We start from the raw sequence: 27,329 nt of genomic DNA, 5'->3' as shown, positions 1-27,329 counted from the left end.
CTCAAAACATCCTCTGTGTGTGTGCGCGTGGGTGGGTAGCTGGGTGTATCTCGTTTACATGCATGTAGTGAAATGCACTCCTTTTAGCACTGCATTTACACATCACCGTTCCTCTTTGTGGCTGCAGGGCATATGTGGGCCATTTAGACTTTTTAGTCTGCTTTCTGATGGTGCAGATAATTTTTAGAGGAGGGAATGAGAGCGTGCGATAAAGTCCAAACATGCACCTGTGTTTTTGTGGTTTTTAAAAAAAAAAAAAAAGCTTGCCGGTCAAATATTTTGTTAGCTAAATGCATGCTCGTCACTTCACTATTGGGAATGTGGGAAGAATTTATACTAATTTCATGGAGCTATTTAATTTCTTGTTGACTTCAGCTCATGAGACTCTAGTCACAGATGCCTTCTTGGCTGTAGCGAGTGCCAGACTATCCTAATTTGTGTCAAGGACAGCGGCAGAGTGGAGCAGTAGGTGGAACGAGCAAGCTACTTCCAGCAAACCTGTCAGTCAGCGCAAACAGAGCTTGAAACCTATCCCTTGATAAAGCATAATAGCCTCCTAATGGAGTAATTTTAGGACTCGCTGCCAAGGCAAGCTGTAGAAGAAGGGAAAATGTGGTCTTGAGAAAAAAGTAACATCTTGCCATGTGACACTTTAACACATCAGGGCTTTTGCTTATCAAATTAGATTAATGTTAGAGGCAAAGACAGGAACGTGCCTGCACACATTCAGTGCAATCTGTGTGCAAGGCTTCAGTAACATTGTTTATGACTCAAGAAACTGAGACAGCTCATGTATGCACATTTCTCACTGTCCAATAACAAACCTGAGGCAGAGGAAACTGTTAATCAGTGTTATATTTCTACGGACTTCAATGGGGAAATCCCTTCTTGACGTCGGTCTGAACAACTTTTGCAGCGTAATGTAAAAATGTTAAATGCATTTTTCAGAATCTAGTTTTGACAGACTATAAGATGCCTCTTAGCTAGTGGATCTTCAGATAATTATGCTCTAATGCGATTGACATCTTTTGACTACAAATCCACCATATAACACATTAGTAGTGCAAAGTTTTATTTAATGTTATTTAACAGCGATATAAAAGCAAAAGAGATGCAGGAGTGCATATACACACCCTGCTCCACAAAGTAAGGCCCTGCCCTGGTTTAAGTGCCAACCCCTGTACTACAGATAAGTGAATACTTTTGAATCTTCGACTCTTGGTGAAACCACAGAGGAATCTGAGGTGCAGTGGTTTGCACTGTCACTTTGCAGCCTCTCTGTGTGACACTGGCATGTCCTTGCTGTGCCTCGGTGGGTTTCCTGTGGGTGCAAAAACATTTATGTTGTCTTCTGTTGAAATCAGTAATTAGTAGCAGCTTGACTTGATGGTGATCTGTCATAAATGTTACTTAAATTGTTGCACAAATTCCCTTTTCATCTCACACTCTACATCACTGCTTGACTACACACAGCTGAGCTGAGCCACACATGGTGTAGGGCATGTGTGAACAGAGAGGCTACATGTTCAATGGGGAAAAAACGGCAGGACAGTTTCACACAGTTTTAATTTAGGCTGATAATCCCATTGAGCACCTACCTGCTCACCTTGTCTTGCTGCCTTTAGCTGCTCAGTTCCCTGTTTGAAATGCAGAGCAATCTCACTATAATTTCGCTGCCAAGCGAGCCTAAATTTTGTGCTTTTTCCAGGTGATTTCTGCTGCTTTCATGTTTGGCAATCCTCTCAGAAAGATGCTGGAGCTCCTAAGAGCCTGTTTCTGAGCTGTTGCCCGTTTCACTAAAGCACTTGATGCACGCTACTTGCATGCAGATCACAAGTGGTACCAGCATCCTGTTTTCCAAAAATACTTTGTCACTCGCAAAATTGCAGATACATTTACATGTTTTACAGTCTTACAGTCCTCCTCATGTTCAAATATTACCACATCTTAAAATTACACGCAGAGAAGACCAAATATATCTTCTTTGTTACATCATACATTTTTTAAATTAAATTAGATTACATTTAGATTAAATTTCACACAAAGCTGTGTCATACCGAATCATGCAGCACTTGCACATGCCTGTATCTAACCCATGCCCTAGTTTACTGACACACAGCATGCTCTCTCATTAAAAAAGAAGCATTTATGTCGAACACAATCAGGACTTGTTTGAAGTTTCACTTTCACTTCTAGGTACCTTAAATACCTGTAATGTATGTCGTACCGGTTTTACATTACTTGCTAGCTACTCATTAGTGCTTTTTAGCGTTCAGTCTTCCTTAGTATTTAAAACTAGATCAAATGTTCAGTGTCCAACATGATGGTGCCAAGCCTCTACAATTTTTTTTCAACCGTTGGTGGTGGCCTGTCACTAGATTTAACTTTAACCTGCAGTTCAGTAAAATCAATAACTGATTAAATTCCAAATCTCCACCATGTATTGCTAACGTTGCACAAACTAGTTACTCAGTGATGTTAATAGCATGCTACAATTTGATGCTTCCCTCGGTACACTCCGGTGTGGCAGTGGTATGACTTTAGATTTTCTGATTGGTCGGTCAGGGAAGCAGACTGGGACTGGCTTCTTTTGGATGTGTGAGAGTGCAGTAAGTGTTTACCACATATTTACTGCATGTTATTTACAGAGGTGTTGTTTGTGTTTTACGGTCTAGTGAGAAAGAGATGATGGAGAAAGCTAGGAAAAATTTCTGACTATCAGATGAATGGACTTTGTCACAGCAAAAGACTTGGAGACATTTATCTGATTTTGTCTAGATTTCTCACTTTAAAGTCTTAAAGTTGAAGTATGTAAAGTCTCACTGCTAGACGTCAGGGTTTTAAAAAACATAAAAAATCCCTTCAGATCCAAGTGCATGATCCTAGCTAGGATGGCCATTGTAGGACAAGCAACTCTGGCCACCATTCATCTGTAGCGAACGTTGGCTGTCAGTCTGCTGTTTACCTCAGCTGTGCCAGGTATCCAGGCCTGATGAATCATTGAATCATTGAAACGCACTTCTGTTTGATGACAATGATACTGAGGTGAGTTGTTGAGGATATCCCAAAGTTTTCTGCTGTTTTTGTCATTGCAGACACAACAGGTAGATGCCTGTGGATTCTCTTCTCCTCTGCTTTTGGCATACTACTTATGTGTTTGGTCTTTAGCTACACACGTGAAATGCAATTAGGTAGAATGGTGATGTCCATCTTGGCCACTGTATTCAAGATGCCGTTGAAACATGTTAGCTTTGAAAAGCAGCACCCGCTACTATTCTCAGTTTAGAAAAATGCATCAATTTGTTGGAAGACATTCCAACAAACTCAAAAATGGCTGACTGTACCTTTTGATGTTAGTCCTTTGGTTGGTACCATGTTGGTTTTTTGGAGCCAGAAACGACCGTATTTACATACGTGACTGGGGCACCAAGTATTATAAAATGATGTGTATAACCTGCATCAAAAAACTTCTTCGTCATGTCCAGATTATCCACCTGCCGATACGCACTAATTCACAGACTAATAAAATACTAGAACTTCTCTCAGCAGTACTGAAGCACAAACCTCATGGACAGGTACACTTCTTAGGAAGGCCTAGCCCAGGGGTGGGCAATTCCAGGCCTTGAGGGCCGGTGTCCTGCAGGTTTTAAATCTCACCTTGGGTCAACACACCTGAATCAAATGATTCGTTCGTTACCAGGCCTCTGGAGAACTTCAGGACATGTTGAGGAGCTAATTTAGCCATTTAAATCAGCTGTGTTGGCTCAAGGACACATCTAAAACCTGCAGGGACACCGGCCCTCGAGGCCTGGAGTTGCCCACCCCTGGCCTAGCCAAACGCTACCTACATACCCAGAATGCCCTGTGTCAGTGTAAATGTCAGTCAAAAAGGTCACACAGTTACCTTTAATACTATGACAAGTAACGATACCAGTAACCATAGCCAAATATTTTGGACTTAAGCAGCTGATTATTATAATTGACCCTCATTGGCCACATCTGTTTTTCCTAGTTGTTTTTTCCTGGCTCTGCACGGTGAGTAGAAAGACAATTGAAACGGGATCCGTTGTGAATTTGCAAGTCTGATCCATGTATGAGCCCACTGCACACTTTATTGAAGCAGTATGACACTTCTTGTGCTTTCTTTCTTTGTTCCCTCCCTTGGAGCATAAGTGGAGCACATACTGAATACTTCAGTTTTGTTTGTGTTCTTCTTTGTTTACATTTGAAGGTTTATTGAATTTGTATTGAGGATATGTACAGAATGTGTTTATTGCCTGTTTATCTCAGGAATAAAAAAGAGCCCTTAAGCTTGACAGAAATAGTGATTTGATTTATAGCGTTTTATGTATATGTATAAAAACACAGGGGAAAAGAATAAATCTCATTTCTCAAAGTCTCTGGGAAATGCATAGAAATGGCAATGAACCTTAATCATCTAAAAGTAAAAATGAGAAATGTGTGTGTTATCTGTGATGCTTAGCAAAGCTGTCACATCAGCTTAGTTTCAGTATATTTCAGTATTAAAATACATAGCGTGAAGTAAGTTGCACAGTGTCTGTTTTTAAACTTTACTTAATTACTTGCAGAGTCTAGCACTCAACCTTCTTAACTGCCTTACCAAGAAGAGAAAATTTAGCACATGCTAACTGTTTTTATTCAGCAGACAGCGTAACCTCAGAAGTGAGCAGAAAGTGCCTCGTTTTGAAGGATCCATAAACGTGGCTGCCTCTTCAGTGCCAATTGCTGACTGGCATATCCGAGGGACGCCTGGGGCGTCCTGACTGGGAACGGCGCGGGGGTCACCAGGGGTAGAGCTCAGCTGTGTTGCTGCTGGCTCAGAGTGTGTGTCAGTGGGCGATAAGGCAGAGGGGAGTTTGCTAGGCTAACCCGATGTGCAGTTTAGGCAGCTACCTGACTGCTTTGTTTTCCTGTGCTGTTGTTGGAAATAACAGCCTTGCTCAATCCAGTGAGGCTTATAATGAAGAGCAGATTGGATCTGGAGACTCATACATGTGTGGACAGACTTGAGCTGAATTTTTTTTTTCAAGCTAGAGCAAATACGAATATTTTTTAGATCAAAGCTTCCAGAAACTGATCATTTCCAGGTTGAATTTTGACCATTTTCCTCTCCTCCGGATGAGATTCAAAATAAATTCATGCCATGTTGGGGCACGGTGTTTCCCAGACTCAAACTTTACTTGGGCAGGGCGCCCAGGTATATTAACGGACTCCTAAATATATCTGACGACCAGGCCACTGTTTACCATATGTGGGCCGCAACATAAAAACAACACACTGCCACTTATACATTTTCTATTTTCTTTACTGTTTAAAACAACCACTTGTCTGCTCCTTTTTTCTTTTCCCCCTGACACACACCAGAGAGACTATATGAGAATGTGACATGGCACTCTGTAGAAATCTGTAGACTGCAGTTGCGTGCTAGAAATTGTCAAATTTTTGAATAGAGTCAATTGTGAGTTCACAGATGGTTAGCACTGACAGCTAATGAAACTGTACCAAAAGTGATGCAGTCACATTATCTTAGTTCTTAACACTGTGCTGTCAGTCTCTGATACATATCTGGTCACATAACCTCACAAAGCACATGTTAGGTTGACAGGGTTTGAACAATTAGTTACTGCTAATTTCCTGTAAAAGTTGATAACAGGAACTTTTATTCCTTAACTTTGATGGTACATCCAAATAAATATTGAAAAATATTTTGAAAGACTTAAGGCGCTATTCTGTTCTGATGACGGGCAAAAAGAGGGTCTCGAAGATCTGCAGCTCAAAATGACCACCAGAAGTAGGCTCTTATTATTTGGGGAGTATTAAGCCTTTTATGTAACAACGGAAGATTTTTATCAATGTCCATCCTATCCATTAACTTCAATTTAAATTTATTTCAATGTATTTATTTATACAACACCAAATCACAACCACAGTTGCCTCAAGGCACTTTATATTGTAAGGTAGACCCTACAATAATACATACAGAGAAAAACCCAACAATCATATGACCCCCTTTGAACAAGAATTTTGGCAACAGTGGGAAGGAAAAACGCCCTTTAACAGGACCTTAAACCTCCGGCAGAACCAGGCTCAGTGAGGGGCGGCCATCTGCTGTGACCGGTTGGGGAGAGAGAAGGAAGACTTGATAAAAGACATGCTGTGGAAGAGAGACAGAGATTAATAACAAGTATGGTTCAGTGCAGAGAGGTCTGTTTACACATGGTGAGTGAGAAAGGCCTCAGGTCAGGAGCTGATTAGACTAGCTTAGCATACACACTGGAAATTGATTAAAACAGCTAGCCTTGTTCTGACAAAAGCAAAGTACTAGCACTGCTGACTTCCACTAATATCTTATTGTTACTTTGACGGATGTAGAATTGTGCTAAGCTAGGATAACCACATCCTGAGTTCAATTACCTCTTAAAATTAAGTGTTCTGTGTGAGTTATTAAGTATGTTTTCTTTTGTTCTTCTTAGCCCTTCAGTTTTAACTGCCATTAGAACCTTTTTACTAACTATTGTGACTCCTAGTTTAATCTCCTTTTTGTATTTTATGTATAAATTTTGTGCACATAAATAGCTGCAGTCAGAATATTCAGGTTATGATTTGTATACAGTCAGTGTGGTGGTCTGAATGGTAGCATATGAAATTAGTATGCAGATAGTTTTAGGTGTCTCAATTAAAATGCTGCTCGGTGCATTGTTTCGGCATTTCGTATTTAGTTGTTACTGTATATATCTGCACCATATAACATCTGTATTCACATGCATTATGCACTATGTACTGTAGGTGCAAAGCGAGACAGACCCACACAATAACTGCACGCCCACGCTTAGTCATGAAGGCTGCAGAATTATGTCTCTGTGTGTAGTCCGAGCAGGATGAGTGAGGGGGGCCAAACAACAGAACTGCAGGGGAGGAAGAGGAAAAAACAGAAAGAAAATAAAAGCAGATACTGGAAGGTCAGAACACACAGGAAGTAGAGAGGTTTCCAGCACTCAGCCAGACTGAAATCTGTTGTTGTTTTTTCCCCTTCTCCAGTCTGAAATATAGTTTCAGCTTGTCCTCTTTCTCACCTCACAGATCATAAGATATGTTTGTGGAAGAGAAACCGAATACATGGGTTAAAACATGTTTATATGATAAAAGGAATTAAGGAATTGAAACATTAAATTTATAATAATACATAAATGTTGTTTGCTTTTTTTAATCTAGGCTTGCAGTTCTAAACAATTCTTATTAGTTGCAGGGTTTCCACTTAAAATATCGTTACCTGTGTTGTCTTTGACCAGCATGATGGAATTCAACATTGCACTCAATTAGTATAGCAGTATCAGTCTGCTATAGTGCTGTTGTGAGGCACTATACAGAGCACTCCCTGTTCCTGTGATCAGAAGGCCTGTTTAGTATCATTTTTACAAGATATAAAATATCATCCCTTTAATGTGTGCGAAAACAAGTCAAGCCCAGGAATGTCTGAGAGCCCTGTGCTAACATTCGTTGCGCTCTTACAAGGTCTCTTCAGATATTGGTAAGTGTGAAACAGTTACTTAATATTTCCAGGAAAAAACTGCCTAGACTACTTTGTGCTTAACATTGACTTATACTGTGATGCTTGATATACTACTATGCTCTACAATGTTGAGTCAAACTTCAGATTATTATATAATGAGAAATATTGTTGCAAATTCATATCAACATATAATTTTGAGGCTATGTAACCCTTTCCTAATGGTGAGTGACTAAGGGACTGAAGAATTTGTTACCAGTATTGTAATACACCAGGTCACTGGACTTGGCAGGAACACTGGGTTAACTTCTGAAAACATTTGAGCCTTCAACACTTCAGCCCAACAGTCTCAGTCATCTGACCGCCAATCTTTGCAAAAGCTCTAAAATGACCTAGCTTGCTTTAATTTTGGAGTTTTTAGCTGCACTATACTATCTCTATCTGCAAAACAGGAAGATGGGATGAACAACACTATGCCATAGCTCTTATTGTCACAGTGTCAACTCTGCTGGTGTCATTTTATATAGCTCATTGTCTCATAGTAATTTTTTTAAACTACTTTTAGTTCCCTTAAACAACTAAAATTTCAACAGTTTATACTTAAAATATTAAAAGGAGATTAAACTAGCCATCAAAATATAGTTGGTAGGAAAAAAGTTCAACAACTAAACAACTAAAAGAACTTTAAGTTCCCTTAAACAACTAAAATTTCAACAGTTTACTTAAAATATTAAAAGGAGATTAAACTAGCCGTCAAAATATAGTTGGTAGGAAAAAAGTTCAACAACTAAAAGAACTTTTAGTTCCCTTAAACAACTTTTAGTTCCCTTTAAACAACTAAAATTTCAACAGTTTATACTTAAAATATTAAAAGGAGATTAAACTAGCCGTCAAAATATAGTTGGTAGGAAAAAGGTTCAACAACTAAACAACTAAAATAACTTTTAGTTCCCTTAAACGAAATCTTTACATTTGGGTTTTGAATTCAGTTTAAATGTAGTTCTTTAATGGCAGTTTGTGGCTTGGAAAATACTTTGGCAATGGACGTGTTTACTGTCTCCGATTGGTCATGTGCTGTAAATGATAACAAAAAGTCCTTAAATTATTAAATATTTTCAAAAAGGGGTTCTATAGATATGCATATCTATACTGTAGAATCACATAATATATATATTTTTTAGCTGGCTCTGTTTCATTAATCAAATTTACCACCAGTATAATTCCTTTCCCCCACCACTACCTACATTGACCCAAAAACCTCTGGGGTCAACTTCGTAACAACCCCTTATTTAAGCTTCTGAGGAAATGGCTGTAATGTAGGCTAAATTTCAACACCATGGACCTCTGGATGCTTGTTAATAAGTCACTGCTTTCAGGCACTCACAGGCAGTTACCTGGCACAGGGAATAATTTATAAACCCCCCTCATCAGCGTTAATGTGGATGCCCAGAAACAGAATACTCCCTTGTATTTGTTTTTGAGGGTGTGTTTCATACTGAAACTCTCATGATGATTAGCTTCTAGCTTATGTGCTTAAAGACATGCTTAAGAAGCCAGGCAAGATTTTGTTCTTTGCGTTCTTCGTTCTTTACCCCCCAGAAAAGTGTGTGTGTGTGTGTGTGTGTGTGTGTGTGTGTGTGTTCTGTACCCAAGTCATTTTAATAATTAATAGCAGTTTGTCTCAGAAGTTCTTTTAGAGTTATTTTTTTGCATAGCTGCATTTTGGTGCCTCCCAGACAGGTCTAGCCAGAGCCAGTGGATGATTACCAGCATTTGTTAGAAAAGCATAAAGCAGACTTGTTAATGGGGGTTTCATTTACTCAAGCATAACACTGTTTTGTTGATCGGTTTTGTTTTAAGATATTATAAGTAAGTAAGTATATTAACAGCTTCCTGACTATATCTGTTTACTTTATTTAGCAATTTCTTTATTTGTCTGAGAGACTGGCACCATTCGCAGTCAATTTAGTAGGATTTATTTGCCCTTATTTAGAAAGTTCAGTTGCTGCTAACTAGCTAGCCCCAGACCTTTTGCAGCTTTTATTTTTCCTACTGACTGGCCTCCTGCCATTTTTTGCTGTCACAGCCAACCACAGTTTAATTTAGCTGTTTTCCCAAAGAGGATCTCCTCCTGCTGTTTGGTGTACTCACACTTCACCATCTTGGGCTTGAGCTGCTGACAGTAGTCCATCTTTGAATGCTTTAGGTCCACTTCCAGAAGCTACAGCAAGCGGAGCTACACTAGGTTCATAGGCTGGACGGCAGAACAGAAATTGCTGTCCAAGATGGTGTAATGGGTATAATAATAATTGTATATTGCTCAGTTATTTGTCACAAAGTACTTGGAACATAAAGTAGCTGCAGATAGATTTCTGGTAGCGCTACTGCTTCTGCGGTGCATTGATAGATACCTAGTCTTCCCCCTTAATAGCCCATTGTGAGCCAGAAAAAACCCAACTTCTAAGTTATTTAGGCTTAGTGAATTTAAAATTTAATCTCTCAAAGATATGTTTTTACCCAGTTTTCATGAATGCAAGTTATATTTATTTAAAGATTTTAGCTAGCAGTGATATTTTTGTTCTAACAATTTATTTCTGTAATTTCAATGAATAGAAACGTTAAAAGGTTTTTAAATTCAGATGTAAAACAAGGATAAGTTTCAGTTTAGATATGAAACTACAAATTAAGCTAGCTAACTGGCTGACTCCTTCTCATGGCCTGTAGTAAAAACAGAAACATGCTAAAGGGGACATGGCTGCCTCCCTCTGAGAAGTTACATCACCCCGCTCTCAGGGTTTGCATCTATCTATTAAGACTCTCCCTATAAAACAAGTCTAACAGGGCAAACGCTGCAAGCCAACAGGTTCACCAACATTATCTTCCAACTTACTTGGATGAGTTCGCGAGGGTTGATTTTCCACAAACTGCTGCAAACATCATCCTCCCCATCAAGGCTCTGACAGCAGTTAGGTTGTCAAACTAATCATGACTATATATAATGTTTCTCTGCAGCTGAGCATGATTTGCGTCTTACAGGAAATGAGTGATGTTTTAAGGCACCATGCAGAGTGATAGTATGAGTGCATTCTGATCAGGGAATTCAGGATTTACTAATGACAGCCCTGTGGTGCAGTGAGTGAACCAAAAGTGCACATCAATCACAACTTTATCTTTACGCATATCAAATAAGGAAGATGTGCCGCCTCAGACGGAAAGCACACATTGGTTAGTTGTGGCCTAGTGTTTAAACTGCTGACGTTGCTTAACTCTCGCGCTCAGCGAGCAACTTTGAATGCACCCCTGAGCTAAGGCGAAACTCCAGTGGCATGAGCGCCAGTTTCGCCGTGAGTTGACATCTGCACTATGATTGTACCCGATCTCTCTCCCTCTCTCTCTCTCCTTTGCTCGCTGCCTGGTCAGAGCTTGCCAAACTGTCTGTCAGGCTATGGCTTCGTCCCTCAGGGGACAAAGCTCCCGTTCTTCCTGGGGAAAGCCCCCACCCTGCCGGAATTCTCCCCTCGCCTACGGGTTGCAGGGCAGGGAGGAGGGAGAGGGAGGAAGGTAGAGAGAGCACAGAGGTCGACCCGATGTCGGCATTTAAAGACCAGCACAGATAATTTTGGCCATGGAGCGATACTATGCACTCTTTCATTTGACCTTTTTGTTGAAAAGAATTAGTTTTTTTGTGTTTTGTCCAGATTATTATTCCTTTTAAAAAATGCACACCAAGTATGGCGCGAGTTTTCAGTCAATGCCGGCTTAGTATCCTCGGGTAATTATCAGTCCAACCCTAGCAGAAACTAACAGGGGTGAGGAATCATACCATACATAGAAACAAGTGGTGAGAGATGGAGATGTAGCTGCAGTTTGGAATTATAGGGAAGAAGATAATTAAATGAGGTGCAGAGTGAAGAGGCAGACTTTTGGATGTGAAAGTTTATAGCCTTTGTCGCTGCATGCACTGTATGTTCAGTGTCCTTGACGAGGGCGTGAGCCTAAGCCAGACGTTGCTTTTTGTATGTCAGTACCTGCCAGTGACTGTTTAAGTCCGCTTTAGCGAATTTTTCTATGCCTGCTAAACTTCCTTTTTTCAAATGTCGCATAATACAGTTTACATTAACAGCTGTGGTGGATCTAATGTGCTCCGTTCATAGTAGTTTTTGGAACACTTGATCCATAAAGGATAACTAATAATATCCTGTTTTGTCAAAGGCAGAGTGTAAAAATAAAAATTAAAAAACGAACTAAATGAAACAATACTGTCAATGAAAAACAAAGTAAAATTCATAACACATTCTGCTTCATATAGCTATGGTAGACAAGTTTATTTAGCCAATCACAAACGGCAGCCTCTGTATGAGCAAGGGATCAAAACAGGGAGGAGGAAAATTATGGAGATGAGTGAAAACAAGAAAAAAGAGAAAAGGCTTGGTGGCCTTTTTTTCCAGTGAAGTTATAAATGTCCATCAAAATGATATAAATTGACCAACATTTCTTGTGTTATATAAATCTGTTGCACCTGCTTTTGTTCTATAAGGTAAAATATACCTAAAAGTTGGTGCAAGCAGGCTTTGCACCAACTTTGTAATAAAGTAATAGAGTCCAGTAGCACTCTATTTCCAGTCCTTTCAATGAAAAAAGATACTATAACTTGCTGCAGTTTGGGTAAAATTATCAAGTTTAATACCTTTTTTAAAAAAAAATTCTGAAATAATATTGCTGCATTGAATAAAAATAGATGTTTGTTTGTATACGCTGTCAATTTACTGGCCAAGAAAACTGCAACTGGTGCATCTCTACTGAAAACTGGACTACAACAAAAAGTCAAAGCAACATGTTTTTTGATAGGCTTAATGGTTAATCTGTGACAGCATATTAAGAGACCCTTTCCCATTAGTATTTGCCAGTAAATCTGGGGTAATGTCAGTAAATGTGAGCAGAACAAGAAGCTTTGCTTCTTAAATGCCATGTGAAGAATGTGGGGAATGTATAATAGCCCATATTTGTCCATGAGGCACCGCTGCCTTTATCAGTCAGGTAAGCACATGTTTAATCAGTGCTGGAAAGACCCCTGAAAAAAAGCCATGACTCTGGGATTCTGTTGCAGAGTTGACTCACTCCCACAGCCACTATCATATCTAGGCCACCGCTGGTAGGAGTCATGTCTGCAACTGACACACTCTTGTTTCTGAACAACAAACAATGCTAAACAGAGTGCCGTTGCCATGGAGAACAGCCATGGTGTTTTTGTGGTGACATTGTTGGTTTCGTGCCTCTCAATCAGGAAGACACTCTGACTGGGCAAGACCGATCTAGTCGTGATACTTGCCGTTATCCTTTGAAGGAGAGCTGGATTTCCTCCTCTTTTTATCTCTTTGGTTCACACACCTCCTTAAAATGTGATTAATATGGGAGACAACAGGGGAGGTAGATAAAAGCACTCCCGTATCCCTCCATGTTATGATTTTAGTTCAGAACAATTTATTTGTAGACTTTCTTTCTTAATGAATTTATTGCTTCACATAGTTTTGAAGATATCAGCAGCACAATTATTATTATGTGGGTCAGTGGCTGATTTGGACACGGAGTTTAGCCACACCGTGTCCAGTAAGCAGCTGACTAGCACGCCATTTGCCGTCAGTGTGACGGTGGTGGTCAGAGGAGGATGGCCGAACAGGAGCTAAACTGTGAATGCACTCTGCCTCAGATCAGGAAGTGGAAGAAGAATGTCATGTGTACATGTGCTGAGACTTTGTTTCGTGTGTTTGTTTCTCTGTGTGGTTGCATGTGTGCACGCGTGAGTTTGAGTATAGGTAGGTTATAGCTGTAAGTGCAAGCACATTTATGTGCATAGGTTTTGTTTGTTTGTTGTGTGTGTTATGAAACGGTCTATCACCTCTGCTCTGGTGTGTGTTTATTTACTTATTTATTTATTTATTTGTTTATTTATGTATTTTTTTTTATTTATGGCCCTGTTGGCTTTTGCAGTAAATCTCTGCAGGATTGTGATGGATTCATGCCCACTTGTCCCCCCCTACAGAATGCCTCTGTACTCAGACCTATTAACATCACATAATCGATGGAATGTTTGCTAAATAACAGTCTAGAAGTTTCTACATATCGTCCGTGCAGCTGCAACGTACATGCAGACTTTGGAAATGACTACTTCTTTGGCCTTCTTCTCTCCCTACTGCACAATATATAATAAATGGTGACACTGCTACTGGGAATCTAGAATGAAATGTATAGTTTATACTTTTATTTGTGTAAAGTAAAAGTCGTAACATTACTGCTAACCTGCTCCTACGTGATTTCAAGTGAATGTGACACAGAGTGAGACAACAAATTCATAAACTGTGGACGCATGAATAATCTTAAAAATTTCTTTACTTGTCATCAAAAGTTATTAATAAATGATCTGTTGCATAGATCTCGTTTCCCCTTCATTTCCATTGGATAAATGACTTCATTCCTGTGACCGCCAACTCTGAGGACTGGTGTCGTGTCAAAGGCTGATGATTGGTCCACCTGTCGTAGCGCACCCGTGGGATTTACTCTGCACCTCTGTTTGTTTGTGTGAACTAGTTCAGTGGTGTGTTTTCATGCCTTCCTTTTAATTTTTTTTTTGTGTGTGTGTGTGTTTGTGTGTGTACATTTTTCTCATACTTCAATGCTTGTGTGCATCTGGGAATATTGCTAAAAGTCAAATGTGGCAAATGTGTGTTAAGTGCCTGTGTGTGCATCGTTTTGCAAATGTAGTGTGTGTGTGTGTGTACACAGTTATCTATAGCTCTGCTTTCTAGCCCAGCCACTTATAGCTGTGCCCCATGTTCCTCTATCATATGATAACAATCAACAGTCAGCTACTCTCTCTCTCTGTGACACCCCTGCTCGCTCCCTCACAGCACCAACACTTCCCACTGCTCTGTCTCACTCTGTGTCTGCAGCCATGTGACCCCTCTTAACCTCTGTTTACTAAAATAGCAATAAGCAGCCGTCGGTGGGAACTTTATTTTCCCCCCTTCAAAGAAAGCCAGATCCTTGTTAGAGCAGGCTAATAGACAGATATCAACGTCACTGCCCGGAAGTAGGGTCATGGCACAGAGATCGAGCATCCTGGTGGAAATGGGGGTGACTGACCAGGGCTTGTTTTCACTAGACGCTGACCAGCAGTAGGACAAAAGAAGTAGAGCAAGGGATCAGGGCCTGTTGCAGTAAATACCCCCACCCCTCCCTGTGGCCTGTGGAATTGACAGAAACAGTGACTCAGGCAAAGAATGGACAGAAATTGATTTTCTGCAGAAAAGTTAAATGTGCAGCAGTAGAGGCTTTTTTTTGTTTTGGCTGTTGGCTTCTTTTGCTACTTCATTGTTTGGGTCTTCGTTGTGAGGCAGAAGTTGATAATGAAGCAAAAAAGTTGGTGGTCAACATGCTTTTAAAGCCCCCGCCCCCATTTAAAAAGCTTTCGGTCTGTAAGAATATAAGGTAAAAGCCTCAATTTATCGTCTTGCTTTGCACCTACCATCATCTTACAGACAGAATGGACAAAATAATATGCACGGCTGTGGATGGTGTCTCGATGACCAGGGAGCACAATTTGTCATGCAAGTACATTATGAAAGAACCGTGTCTCCTATTCCCTCCAATGTTCTCACACACAGAGCAGACAACACAACCTCTTGTGATGCATTCCTTTGTGACGTCAAACTTGCTGCCTCTGGGCTACGAGGCACAGCACAGGATGTCTGAACAAAAGAGACGGAGAGAGGGAGGGCGAGAGTCGGTTATATATCTGGAAAATGATAAAAATTCATATATTTGTGGATAAAGAAAACAGAGGGAGGAGAAAATAGATTTTTCAGTGAAGTCGAGAGGGGAAAAAAAGGGAAAGAGAGCCGAGCCTAGAGAGTCGGAAAGTGACTGCAAATAGTTGGAGTCTTACTTCCCTATAATAAGTGAAATTCTTTGCTGCTTCTCCTCCCTGAGTTTGACAGCCAGCCTTGCCCTAAGCAATGCCCACTCTGCCAGCAAAGGGGAAGAGAGGCACGGCTGCCGATCTCACTGAGACATGTGATACAGAGTCACACTGCAGCGACAGAAATCCTCAGCTTTATATTCTGCTTTCATAGAAACCTGCCTGGCGAGGCTTTCAGTGCTGCAAGATTTCCTGACACTGACTGGTTAACAAAATATAGAACTTATTGCATTTTATACTTTGCTTAGAGTTTCACACAATCCCAGTATGCACAGTTCTGGTAATGTGTAGGTCAAAAGCTGTGCGTTACTGAGTGTTTTACATTTTATTTTAGTTATACTCCATGCAATTATACTGCATGTTATAATTACATTCGAATGCAATTATAAGAACCTGCCACACATTTGCTTTCTTATGATTGAGCACCTTCTTCCCTGCCTAAAGCATAAATATACCTCAGATTCATGCATGTAGAAAATATAATATCCTCATACTGACAATACTGAAGATATATGCTAGGGCTGGGCTGGGCTACACGGTAATACCGGTGTAATGTTGGGCAACGATAGGAAAATGAAATATCGCGATAGAATATGGGTAAAACGCGCAGAATGAGAAGAGTGAAAGTGGATCGTTGAATGAAACGGATGAACCAGAATTGATTTGTAAAAATGCTGCAACTTCAGTGGTGTGGAACTGGTTTAGCTTTCGTCCGTCAGATACACAACAAAGCACTATTTTTGGTAGCGCATGCTAGCGGGCCGTCGTTATTACCGTGTTTTTTGGAAAATACAGCACACTTAAAATCAATCCTTTGATTTTTCTGAAAATCAACAGTGCCCCTTATAATCCTGTGTGCCTTATGTATGAATTTTGGTTGTGTTTACTGACCTCGAAAGATTTTATGTGGTACACGGCGCTCGAAAATCTGTCAAATGTTTCAGTACGACTTTGCTAAGCTACGAAGCCGCACCGCTTGATGGATTGTCGGAGCATTACGGCTATCAGAGGCAGGAGCCTCGCGGAGTGATACGTACTGTGCTTCAACATAATATTACCGTATTGTGTGTGTATAACCTCTTTTTAGGTTTTGTGGATATTATACATGGTTATGCTGAGGATATGTCAGCCAATTTCCACTGGAAATGCCTTTTGGTTAAACTGTCAGCAAGGAATTTGCATTTGCACTGTTAATTTTTTTTATATAACTTTAATGCACTTAAAAAAGCTGCTTGTTTAAGTGAAAATACATTTGTTTTTGTTTTTTTTGCACTAAAAAAGTTGAGTTGTAAAGTATTTTGTCTAGTGTCAATTATATCGTCAGTTATCGTTATCGCAAATTTTCGAATGTATATCGTGATAAATATTTTTGGTCATATCGCCCTGCTGTAATATATGCACACATACACTAGTCATTATAAGCACACAGGCATTAACAATAAGGACAGTTTTCTACCAGCATTGTCAGGTGTGCATAAATCTAAAGTAAAAAAGAACTTATGTGAAACATAGAACTAAAAGACCTTTAGACCATTACATTATGTTCATATTAAAGAAAGCCAAAGTTTCAGCAAACAAAATGTCATTGAAGCAATTCACTGGACATTTTAGGCTTTAAAAATTAGAGCCCAGTGAAATGGGTGTTTTTAGGTTCTGTACAAATACCGATTGTAACAAAGTGGCCTTTTGCGGCTGGAGATGAAGGCTGAGGCAGAGTACTTTGGAAACAAGAGGTGTTTATTTGTCCACAAATAATATAACTCCGTGGATAATGAATGCCAGGTCAAGCCTTCAAGCAGCCGCACAAATCAGTGTCTAATGACAAATGGCAGCCTTAAATACTCTCAGCTATTATAGGACTAAACCATTATTTACTCACAGGTGAGTTTACCTGTTTACCTTAGTTTACCTCAATTCCACCATCTATATATAACACACACACTTTAATAAGTAAGCATATACATTTTACCATTTTCTAATAATAATTAAGTATTTTATATTTTAACCTTACACCTTAGCATCATTATGAAAATACCTAAAACCCATGTACAGAAATTCCCCACATCGCCCGGAACCTTTAACACCAATGCTCCGATATTTTGATATGTCAGCCGATATGTATGTATGTAGACGCAATATAAACAGGTTATATGAACAGAACTATGATAAATGCAATAAGGAACAGTAGTGCCGCCTTATATTAAATAAATCAATGTTGGATTGACAGGAAAGTGTATTATTGAGAGGACAAAAACAGGAACCCACTGGAAGCTTCCTCTGTTGTATCAAATTACAACTGACCAAATCAAAGATAAGATATTTTTTAATAGAGCCGAGAAATTTATCAGCGCGCCGACATTACTGACAGTCTGGTATTATCAGCTGCTATTAGCTTTTTGCCAAACTATCAGTATCAGCATTTGCAACAGTTGAAAAACAAAAAGTAAAAAAAGTAAAATGCTTAAATTATGAGCATTAATGTTGCTCAGTTTTCCTAACAGAGGGCACGTTGCCACTTCCCTGTTGGTTGCACTCGTGTTTGGAAACACAGCAATCATCTGACCAGAGTTGGGCACAGCATAAATGAGTAAATAAACAACTACACACGATAAATGTCAGGGAAATCTGTTTATTTTTTGTGTCTGAAATGGGGAAAAAAAGATCATATTTTTAAAGCACGAAATATCGGAACAGGTCCTATGTCTCTTGAGTATTATTTAAATTCTACTTTGGCTCTCTTTAATATGAACACTGTAATGCTATATGTAGCCAGTAAGGAAAAACATAAGATTACATCTTTTAAAGAGCTGTTTAGACTTATAGCTGTGGGTTCTGCTTGCTTTGAACATACTTGTAGCTCAGCAGTCAGATGGCGGTCTGTAGGCGCCAGATAAGAGGCTGGAAAAATGAGTGTCACTAATGAAAATAGAATACAGGAATAAACTTTACTTGCAATATTGCAGTAATATTTTTTTGTTTGTGCAGTTGAGATGGGTGCACACTGTGAGCTCTTGTGATGCCCTTCTGTGTGGAAGGGCAGCAAGATGAAAGACGTTTCTTTTTTGAGTTTGAGTTGTTGAGTTTGTGCAAATAAATATCTCGCGATGGCATTTTTAAATGCCGCCCTTAATCTAATAGGCTGAAGGAGATATTTTTTATCATTCCTTTCTGCACCTTTTAAAACTGATCCACATCAGGCAAAAGCACCAGCATAAAAGAAATGGGTGTTTGAATTGAATTGAAAATACATTTTATTGCAACTATTAAAGCCTTGCTCATTTATAAATTATTATTTTCAGAAGTCTCTGTGGGATACAATATCCTACAGAGATAAGTGGTTCTAACAGGGTATCGCAATATTAACCATGCATCCAGGCCCTCTATACAGTGAGTAGTGAGTGATTTCAGAAAATGTAAGTCATTCTGCATTTGGCAATAAGAAGCTGCATAAAATGCAGTAAATATAAAATAAGCCAATAATTATTTCTATAGGTAACATTTTTATTAGTTAAGTATCAAAGTGAAGTGGCTGTAGCTAACGTTAGCTGGTTATACAGAACAATTTTGTATTTTTAATGTATTTGGCTGTGTGATAACCCATTTAGTAGTTGCCCGAGGTTTAACAGTTAAAGAGGTTTGATATTGTTTAAAGTGTATATCATTAACTGTTATTAAAACAGTTTATATAGTATATAATTGCTGTTCCTTTAGCTAACAGGAGCTAGCTGGCTAAATTTGAGAATAGTTATTAAGCTAGCTTAAGAAATGCGGTGGTGATTTTGCTAACAGGCTAGTTTGAGGATAAAAAATTTAATGGGGGGAATGATTAAAAACAGAAAGGCTGGAAGACTTTTAATTTGGGTATCATAATAGCTCCTAAAAGAAATACTTCTTTATTGGAGTCGCCAAACACATTTGTTTTAGAAATGGTGCTTCCTCTATATATTTCCTCATGTGGCCAACATGTCGAGCCAGTTCACTGACAGCACAGCTCAGTTCAGCTGAGGGTGGAGACAGAGTCTGGCCCAGCTCCCAATCATGCACAGGTCAGCTTGACGTGCTAACGTATTATATAGCGTATTGTATACGCTGCCGATCACCTACCACTGCCAGTCTAACTAGGCAGAGGTTTATGTAGTTCCATCGATTGGTCAAATTGAAGCAAATTATGTTTGTCGACTTGAATTTTAGAGGCCTAAAATAAGAGGAAGAGGAAGTGAAAAAGAAACTGACAATGTGTGAATGTGTGTATTGAAGACATTGCTCAGTTTAGTGTGACGTTTATTTTTTTCCCTGCTACTAGCAAGACAAGTGCAGTATGCATCTCTGCAGTGATGCATTTCAATGACTTTTAACCAAAACGACTTGCATAGTAAACATTTTTATTAATTTGTCTCCCCCCCACCCCCCACCCTTTCCTTTCTACCTACCATCTACATCGTCTTCCTGAAGTTCTTCTGGCTGAGCCCATAGAAAATGAATGTATGGAGGGGTTGACGTTGAAGATTACAGACTTTGGCCTGGCAAGAGAATGGCACAAGACCACAAAGATGAGCACCGCTGGCACCTATGCCTGGATGGCCCCGGAAGTCATCAAGTCCTCCACGTTCTCCAAAGGCAGTGATGTCTGGAGGTAAGTCTGTGAATGTGTGTCCTTATAAACGGTTTGTTATTAAAAGACTGTTGTGGCCTGGGAAAAGAGATGATGTAATTCTCAACACCTTACAAGAATAGCTTTACATTTGAGCAAATATGATTCTTTCCTTTCTTGCAGACATTAAATTAACAAACGATTGTCTGCCGCCATTGCCTTCGCCATCTGGCCTACTCACACAAAACAAAAAATTAAAAAGTGATTTATTTACTACAAAAAGTTCACCTTTTTCATACAGTGTCACAGTCTCTTCTGCATTTTGCAATCATTCATTGTCAGGCTTGTTTCTCTAGTTTCCCTGCGCGAAACAGTGAGAGGGCAGGGAGGAGCACATCAGGGAAGGGAGTAGCTGAGGAGAGGATGGTGTTACTGGAGTTGATGACTCCCACAACTTGTTGGCCAACTTAAAGTGCAAGAAAAGCTTCTTGACAAGTGTTGTTTTGTCTAAAACTAAAGGTGAAGAGTAACACCCATCCTCCCAAAGCACCCAGTCTAGGAGAAACCACTCTCACTCATATATATGTATATATAAAGGAAGGCCTGAAGGCTATTAGCTTACCTTAGCAATAAAGGAGAACAGGATAGGGAAGCGCCCAGCCTTGCTTTGTGGAAAGTTTATAACATCCACCCACCACCATGGCTAAAGCTTATTGTTAATTAATTGGCATTGTTCCAGGCTAGCCGTTTCCGCTTTTACAGCCTTCATGCCAAGCTTAGCTAATGAATCTTCAAGCAAGCTTCAGCAAGAAATTTACCGGTAAAAGGAAAGGGAGGTATAAGGAGACTTTAGATATCTCAAAATCCTTAAAATTGTTAGCAGTTTAATCATCGGCAAGGTGACTTTACTGAAGGAGCTCATATATGTCCGTGTTTTCTGTTGGTATTGTTGAAGAATTTGAAATTGGTCTTTTGAAGCTTTGTGTGTATGTAGACTTGTCGTCCAAAGGACAAAGTGATGGGTTAGAATTAGAGGGTGAAAGAACAGAGAAGTGATAGTGGGAGACTCTGTGATGAAGAGATGGAGGGACAGAGTGATGGATTGCAGCAAGGCTGCCACGACCATGTGATGGCGTCTCTTCAAAAAGCTGCTCTGTGCTTTGTTGTGGGACATGTGTGCTGCACACTGTCCCATTGTCTCCAGTATAGACGGAGAAGGAGGCCACACACCCGACCTAACCGCAGCCCTTTATCTGGGAATAGCTTTGTGTGTGTGTGTGTGTGTGTGTGTGTGTGTGTGTGTGTGTGTGTGTGTGTGTGTGTGTGTGTGTGTGTGTGTGTGTGTCTGGCCACATCTACACAGAGTCCCTTGATTATGGCTTGTGGTTTTATAATAATGCCTTAAACAACTGTGTGATTTGTTGAGAGGGGATTTGTGATTGAAGTGAACAGTACATGAATTTGCATTTGGAATAAGGCAGCAGGGATGTTTTCACTGAGCAACAGATAAAACTATAAAAAAAAAGAAGCATGTTAACTCTAATGTGCTGTGGTTTAATTGTAATCCTATAGATGTGAACTTCTACATACAGATCCTATATGAAACCAGCTCAGCAGGCAGGCAGTCTCCATAGCCTTTGTCCATCAACTGCAAACCCACACAAAGTGAAATTTCACTGCAGAATCTGGAAACCGGTGAAACAAGCAAACAGGCAGCCCGGCAGGCAGCCCCGCTCTGAAGAAATGAAGGCTAATCTTTGTTTTTGTATTCGTTCTCATCTGTCCACGGCCGCTCGTCTCCAAAGCCACCATGCGCAGACGACGACCGCTTCGGGGCGAGCCGGCGAGCGGCGTTTCTGCATAGTCACAGTGTGTGGAAGTTGTAATTAAAGAACTAAATAAAAAAAGGCTGCGGCCTGCGCTCTCCACTTAGTGAGCCTCCAGTGTGTGTTCAGTCAGGTCCGGGCGAGGGCTAATTGACAGTGTGGGAGATCCAAGTCCTACGCCACACTTCATCTTCTTAGGACACAGGGCTGATCCCATTGTGTGGGCTCAAAAGTCCTGTGTGTGTGTGTGTGTCTTTGTGTACTTGTGTTTGCGCAAGTTTTGCATGCATGAGTTCACAGTGCTATGTAAGCACGTGTTTCATCAAGCAGAAATATTCCACTGCACAAAGACCTCTTGGTTCTCTGTCACCGCTGTCATAGAGAAGGTATAAAAGATAATCTTTGCTGTACAAAGCATGAATTGGAATGAAAGATGACCCGGATTTAAAAGTTATCATCTTACCTTCTTTCCTGAAACGTGAATTAAAACAGAATGCACTGATTTGCAAGTCATTGTATACTGAATTGGTATTGAATTCTTGAAACTGAAACATATTTTAATCAATTATTCTTTAAATAATTTTGTCTTCTAAGAAGGTGTGTTGATTTTATCCACCGCTGGTCGAAATAGCTCAATTATACCACTTTATCCACAACACCGTTTACATGCTCCTCCTTCACTTCTCTTCCTGTCTACTCCAGGCTGCAGCAGGGAGTAGCTTGTCTGGGTACACGAGATTAAAATGTCTTTAATGCTGAATGTTCATATCCCACTTAGTGTAAGTCTAGCTCAACTTGTAGAACAGCTCATTTACTCATCGGAAGAGCAGTGAAAAGTTCCCCGCCTGCTGTGTGGGTTCTCTCTGGTTATCTCTGCTTGCTCCTTTCTGAAGTCCATAGATGCATGTTTGATAAACTGCTGGTTCTAAATTGGCCGTAGGCAGGAATGTGTTACCCCTGAACAGGTTGTCAGTCTGCCTTTTACCTCATGAATAGCCTCCAAACTCACAGTGACATTAGTTGTTTGGTCTCCTCATGTCATCACTGCGAGTAAGATTACAACATTCCTCCCCCAAAAGTCCAGCAGTTGGTTTCGTCAGTTCCCAGGCATTTACAGACTGTTGTTAAAAGAAGAGGATATGTGGCACAGTGGGGAAACATGGCTCTGTCCCAACTTTTTTGAGACTCTCATCAAATTCAAAATAAAATCCTGAAGACTATGTTTTCTTCTTAAATTAGTGTATTTTCTCTTTTCTGGGTTTATGAGATTTGCAAATCACTTCATTCTGTATTATATTTATATTTTACACACCATGTCAACTGTTTTGAAGTTGGGGTTGCACATAAATACCAGTCCATTTACACCCTAGCTGTGAGTTTTTTAATCTTCTTCTTCTTGTTTTGATCATTGTTTGCTATCACTGTTAAATAAATGAAATGTAGTTTGCATTAACAGCTTCCAGATAGAAAAACATCCTCACATGGCGGCTTGGGGGGGAAACAAAATCATTTTCTTTCTAACACACAAGCCTAGAGGTTTTGTTTGCTGTTTAAATGCGACGGTAATTTGGTTGATATCACATAGAAATGTAAATATAAGTGGTATATGCAGCATAAACATAATGAAGTGTTCCAACATCCTGTGTCTAATTTTGGCTCGAGCTCACTGTGTCATGCCTCGTTGTCTGGCTTGTTTCCCCTCCAGCTATGGTGTTCTGCTGTGGGAGCTGCTAACAGGAGAGGCACCCTACAGAGGGATCGATGGACTCGCTGTTGCCTATGGAGTCGCCGTCAACAAGCTCACCCTGCCCATCCCTTCCACGTGCCCCGAACCTTTTGCGCAGCTCATGTCAGGTGGTACACTCCTGCAGAAATGTAATGAAATTTTGGCGTTCGATTCCGTGGCGTGACAGGACTTTAGCGTGACATCAGGTTGCTGTCCCGAGCACGCGTTCTTTTCCATTTCCCCAAATCCCTGCATGTTGTCAATAACGTGGCCATTGAGAGGAAGCGTTTTATGCAGAAGACATCTTATGCAATACATTTGTGCCCATTTATCTTCTGTTTTTTAGTTTTAAAGTAAGAAGAAATGCCACCTGGGTGCTTGCTGTCAAGCTACCAGCTGGTCCAGAAAAGTAGACACTTGGATTCCCTTTCCCTTGATGTCAGTTTGTCGGTTTTTTTGTTTTTTGTTTTTTCCTAAGTCAGGATCAGTGCACAAAACAACCAGTAGCCACCTCAGAGGATTAATTAATTATCGGATTGGTTTTTGATCTTCTTGTAATGCCTAAAGTTTAGAAGCAAATTATGCAAAACTCCCCACAGCAAGTTAATTAAGCATGACACTTTGAATAAGTGATCAGCTTGACTCTAAATTGTGCTCACACAAAGTGCCTGAAACATGTGTAAATAAAAATTAGAGGCTTTGCAGGTTACTTGTTCAATATTACATGCAATAAGTGCAAAGATATACGCCTCATGTAGTTATCTGACCTAATTTTAAGTCTTTAAATCTCATGTGACGGCATTCAGTTGGATGATGAAATTCTCCTTCTTTTTTTCTTTTTTTTTCATTTTGTCTGAGGATTAAAATTAATGAATGAGGGACTTTCAGGTCCCTTGATTTTAAGAAAATGCTCAAAAGACATGAAGCTGTCCTAGAAATGAGTAAATTTGTCCTCTTAATGTCAGTTAAAGTGACCTCTGATCTTTTCCCCCAACCGTAACGCTTCTAATCGCTTTGTATTTCTGATTGTTCCATTACTTCTGGACAGCTACATATGCACGTCACTTTGCTGTAGCACTAATTGCATCCCTGTGACTCACTGTATCCCCTGTATGTGTGACAGAGTGCTGGGACCAGGACCCCCATCGCAGACCCAATTTCAGTTCCATCCTGGCCCAGCTGATGGCCTTGGAGCAGCAGGTGAAGGAAGAGATGCCGCAGGATTCGTTCCACTCCTTGCAGGAGGACTGGAAACTGGAGATCCAGGACATGTTTGATGAACTCCGGGCTAAAGAGAAGGTAAGAGGCCCTCAACTCTGAATCACTAAGCCATGCCCTTGCCAGGGCTAGCTTCTGATTTAGAAAATGTCATTTTAAATAATAACAGGAGATCTGGGTTTCTTTCTTGATGGTACTGATATTAAAATGAAGTCCTCCACAAAGCCCACTCCTGACATTTAACTGAACATGTTTCATTAACCACATGATCCGGGTTAATGTTCATGTTGACATTTCTGTGCAGTTTTTTATTTTAATGTGTTTCGTTGATTTATTATGGTTCAACACACCATCAGCTGGAGATTTATTCTGGCTCCGAATTGGTCTTTTGGGGGCAGTAAGTTTGTTACTTCACTCAGTGAGTTTAAATACTTGGAGTCAACCAGCCAAAGGAATGGTCACTGCAAAAGTGGGATGAAAACGAGAGAGCAGGCAGGGTGGAGTGGGTGGAGACGAGTGTCAGCAGTGATTTGTGACAAAGGGATGGCAGCAAGAGTGAAAAAGAAGGTTTACAACGTGGTAGTGAGACCCGCTGTGGCATATGGTTCGGGGACAGTGGCACTGACAAAACGACAGGAGCGAGAGCTGGAGGTGGCTGGTTGAAGATGTTAGGATTTTAATTCAGAGCGACCAGAAGGGACAAGATTAGAAAGAAGTACATCAGACGGACAGCTCACGTTGAGATGGTTTGGAAATGTGCAGAGGAGAGATAGTGGATATACTCCACAATGAATGTTGAAGGGTGGAGCTGTCAGGCCTACAGTTGTTTATGACAACAGGATTATAGTGGGATTTTTGGTTTTTAAGCACAGCCTCATCATAGGTGGGCTTTTCATCCCCTCTGCTTGAGCAGATCCCACAGCTCAGGACAACCAAAGTCCTCAGCATCAATATTGTATGTTTCAGGGGTTTCTGGAAAAGTACCCTAACTCTAAGAGCCACAGCAGCTGAGGTGTCTTGCCAGTCTTTGTTATTCTCCCATATTTCTATGGCCTGGGGGTCACCAAGCCCCTCTAGCCATGTTCTTAGCAGCACAGTATTTAACAGAGTATTTAGTGTAGTATCCCAGGAGGAGAAACCCATCAAATAAAATGTCAAAGAGCAGCTGTGAGTCATCATGCATAGTAATAGCTTTCACTGCTACCAATTTTCTCAGAATTTTGTTTCATTAAACTGTAAATTTGCATAACCTCAGTCACACACACGAGACCTGCTGATATTAATTCACTTCTAAATACTTTCTTTCACTTGCCTTTTCGCCCTCCATCAGGAGCTGCGATGCCGTGAAGAGGAGCTAAAGCGAGCAGCTCTGGAGCAGAAATCTCACGAAGAGTTCCTGCGGCAGCGTGAGCAACAGCTGGCCCAGTGGGAGCAGGATGTGTTCGAGCGTGAGCTCAGCCTCCTCATCCTCCACTTGAACCAGAACCAGGAGAAACCTAATGTCAAGAAGAGGAAGGGCACCTTCAAAAAGCACAAACTCAAGTCCAAGAACGGCGAGAAGATCAGCATGCCCCAAGGTCAGAGTCTCAACAAGCAAAAAATAACAACAGTCCAAAAAAAACACATGCAAGAGAGCAGTGAGAAGGAAGTGAGGGAGAGTTTTTGTGGCACGACTGGTATTTTTGTAGCACGGCTCCTTGGAAAATTGCTATCAGGGCTGAACTCATGTAAAGATTGACATTTTGAAAGAGAGGTTGCAGACAGGTGCAGTTTTGCGCTATTATAAAAAACTTTGTCATTTTTAAATCTTTTTTTCAGCAGCTCCCCTCCCCATCTAAAAATAAATAAATAAATAAATCATTTAAAGGTGGATCACAGGTCTGACTTGCTGATATCTACTCTGACCAGGATTCACTTTGCCCTCCTCTTTTTCTTCTCTTACTCACCTGACTGCCGTTTCTTGTCCTGAGCTATCACAAAGTCACACAGTCTGCAGCAGTTCACATCAAGTGTTTCAAAGCATGTATTTTGGGCTGAGCAAGCGTGCATAAATGCGCGCTGTGTATGTGTGTGTTGTGGTTAGGCCTTTCCCAGCAGCAGCAGGGCGGTGATGTGGTGGTAGTGGTGGGGGGTTGATGAGAGGGGAGAGTGAGCCAACCACGCCTCGACACTTCCTGTCCATGGACAGACTGCTGGCTGGCCTCTCTCACTTTCTTGCTCTCACTCTGTGCCTCTCTCTCCCTCTTTCTTTTTAAGCATACCTTCCTCACCCATTTTGTCTTGCTCCTTTTCCTCTTTAGCTCCCTGGCCACTGTTTTTATTTTCCTTCTTACAGTATGTGCCTGAATCCCTTTCTCTTTTTTCCCCTTTTCCCACCAATATTATTATTGTCTTTTTCTCCATCCTGTATTAAAGTTGCACTTTATACCCTGCAGTAACATATATATTGTGGGTTTTTTGGAGGG

General features: G+C 40.5%; 1 protein-coding gene across 1 annotated transcript in view; it reads left to right on the top strand.

The window, feature by feature from the left end:
• LOC146391657 (mitogen-activated protein kinase kinase kinase 11) overlaps positions 1-27,329 on the top strand; it is a 49,215-nt gene that overhangs the window by 5,874 nt on the left and 16,012 nt on the right. Inside the window, exons 2-5 of the mRNA XM_084924607.1 lie at positions 19,956-20,136; positions 23,626-23,774; positions 24,770-24,945; positions 26,195-26,441. Of these exons, the coding sequence (XP_084780733.1) occupies positions 19,956-20,136; positions 23,626-23,774; positions 24,770-24,945; positions 26,195-26,441 (753 nt within the window). The remainder of the gene's footprint in view (positions 1-19,955; positions 20,137-23,625; positions 23,775-24,769; positions 24,946-26,194; positions 26,442-27,329) is intronic.

Source organism: Perissodus microlepis, chromosome 3, assembly GCF_051167445.1.
Source record: "Perissodus microlepis isolate ML-2025 ecotype Zambia chromosome 3, ASM5116744v1, whole genome shotgun sequence".
NCBI lineage: Eukaryota > Metazoa > Chordata > Actinopteri > Cichliformes > Cichlidae > Perissodus > Perissodus microlepis.
The sequence above is the reverse complement of the archived record's forward strand: the minus strand, read 5'-3'. Positions and strand labels throughout refer to the sequence as shown.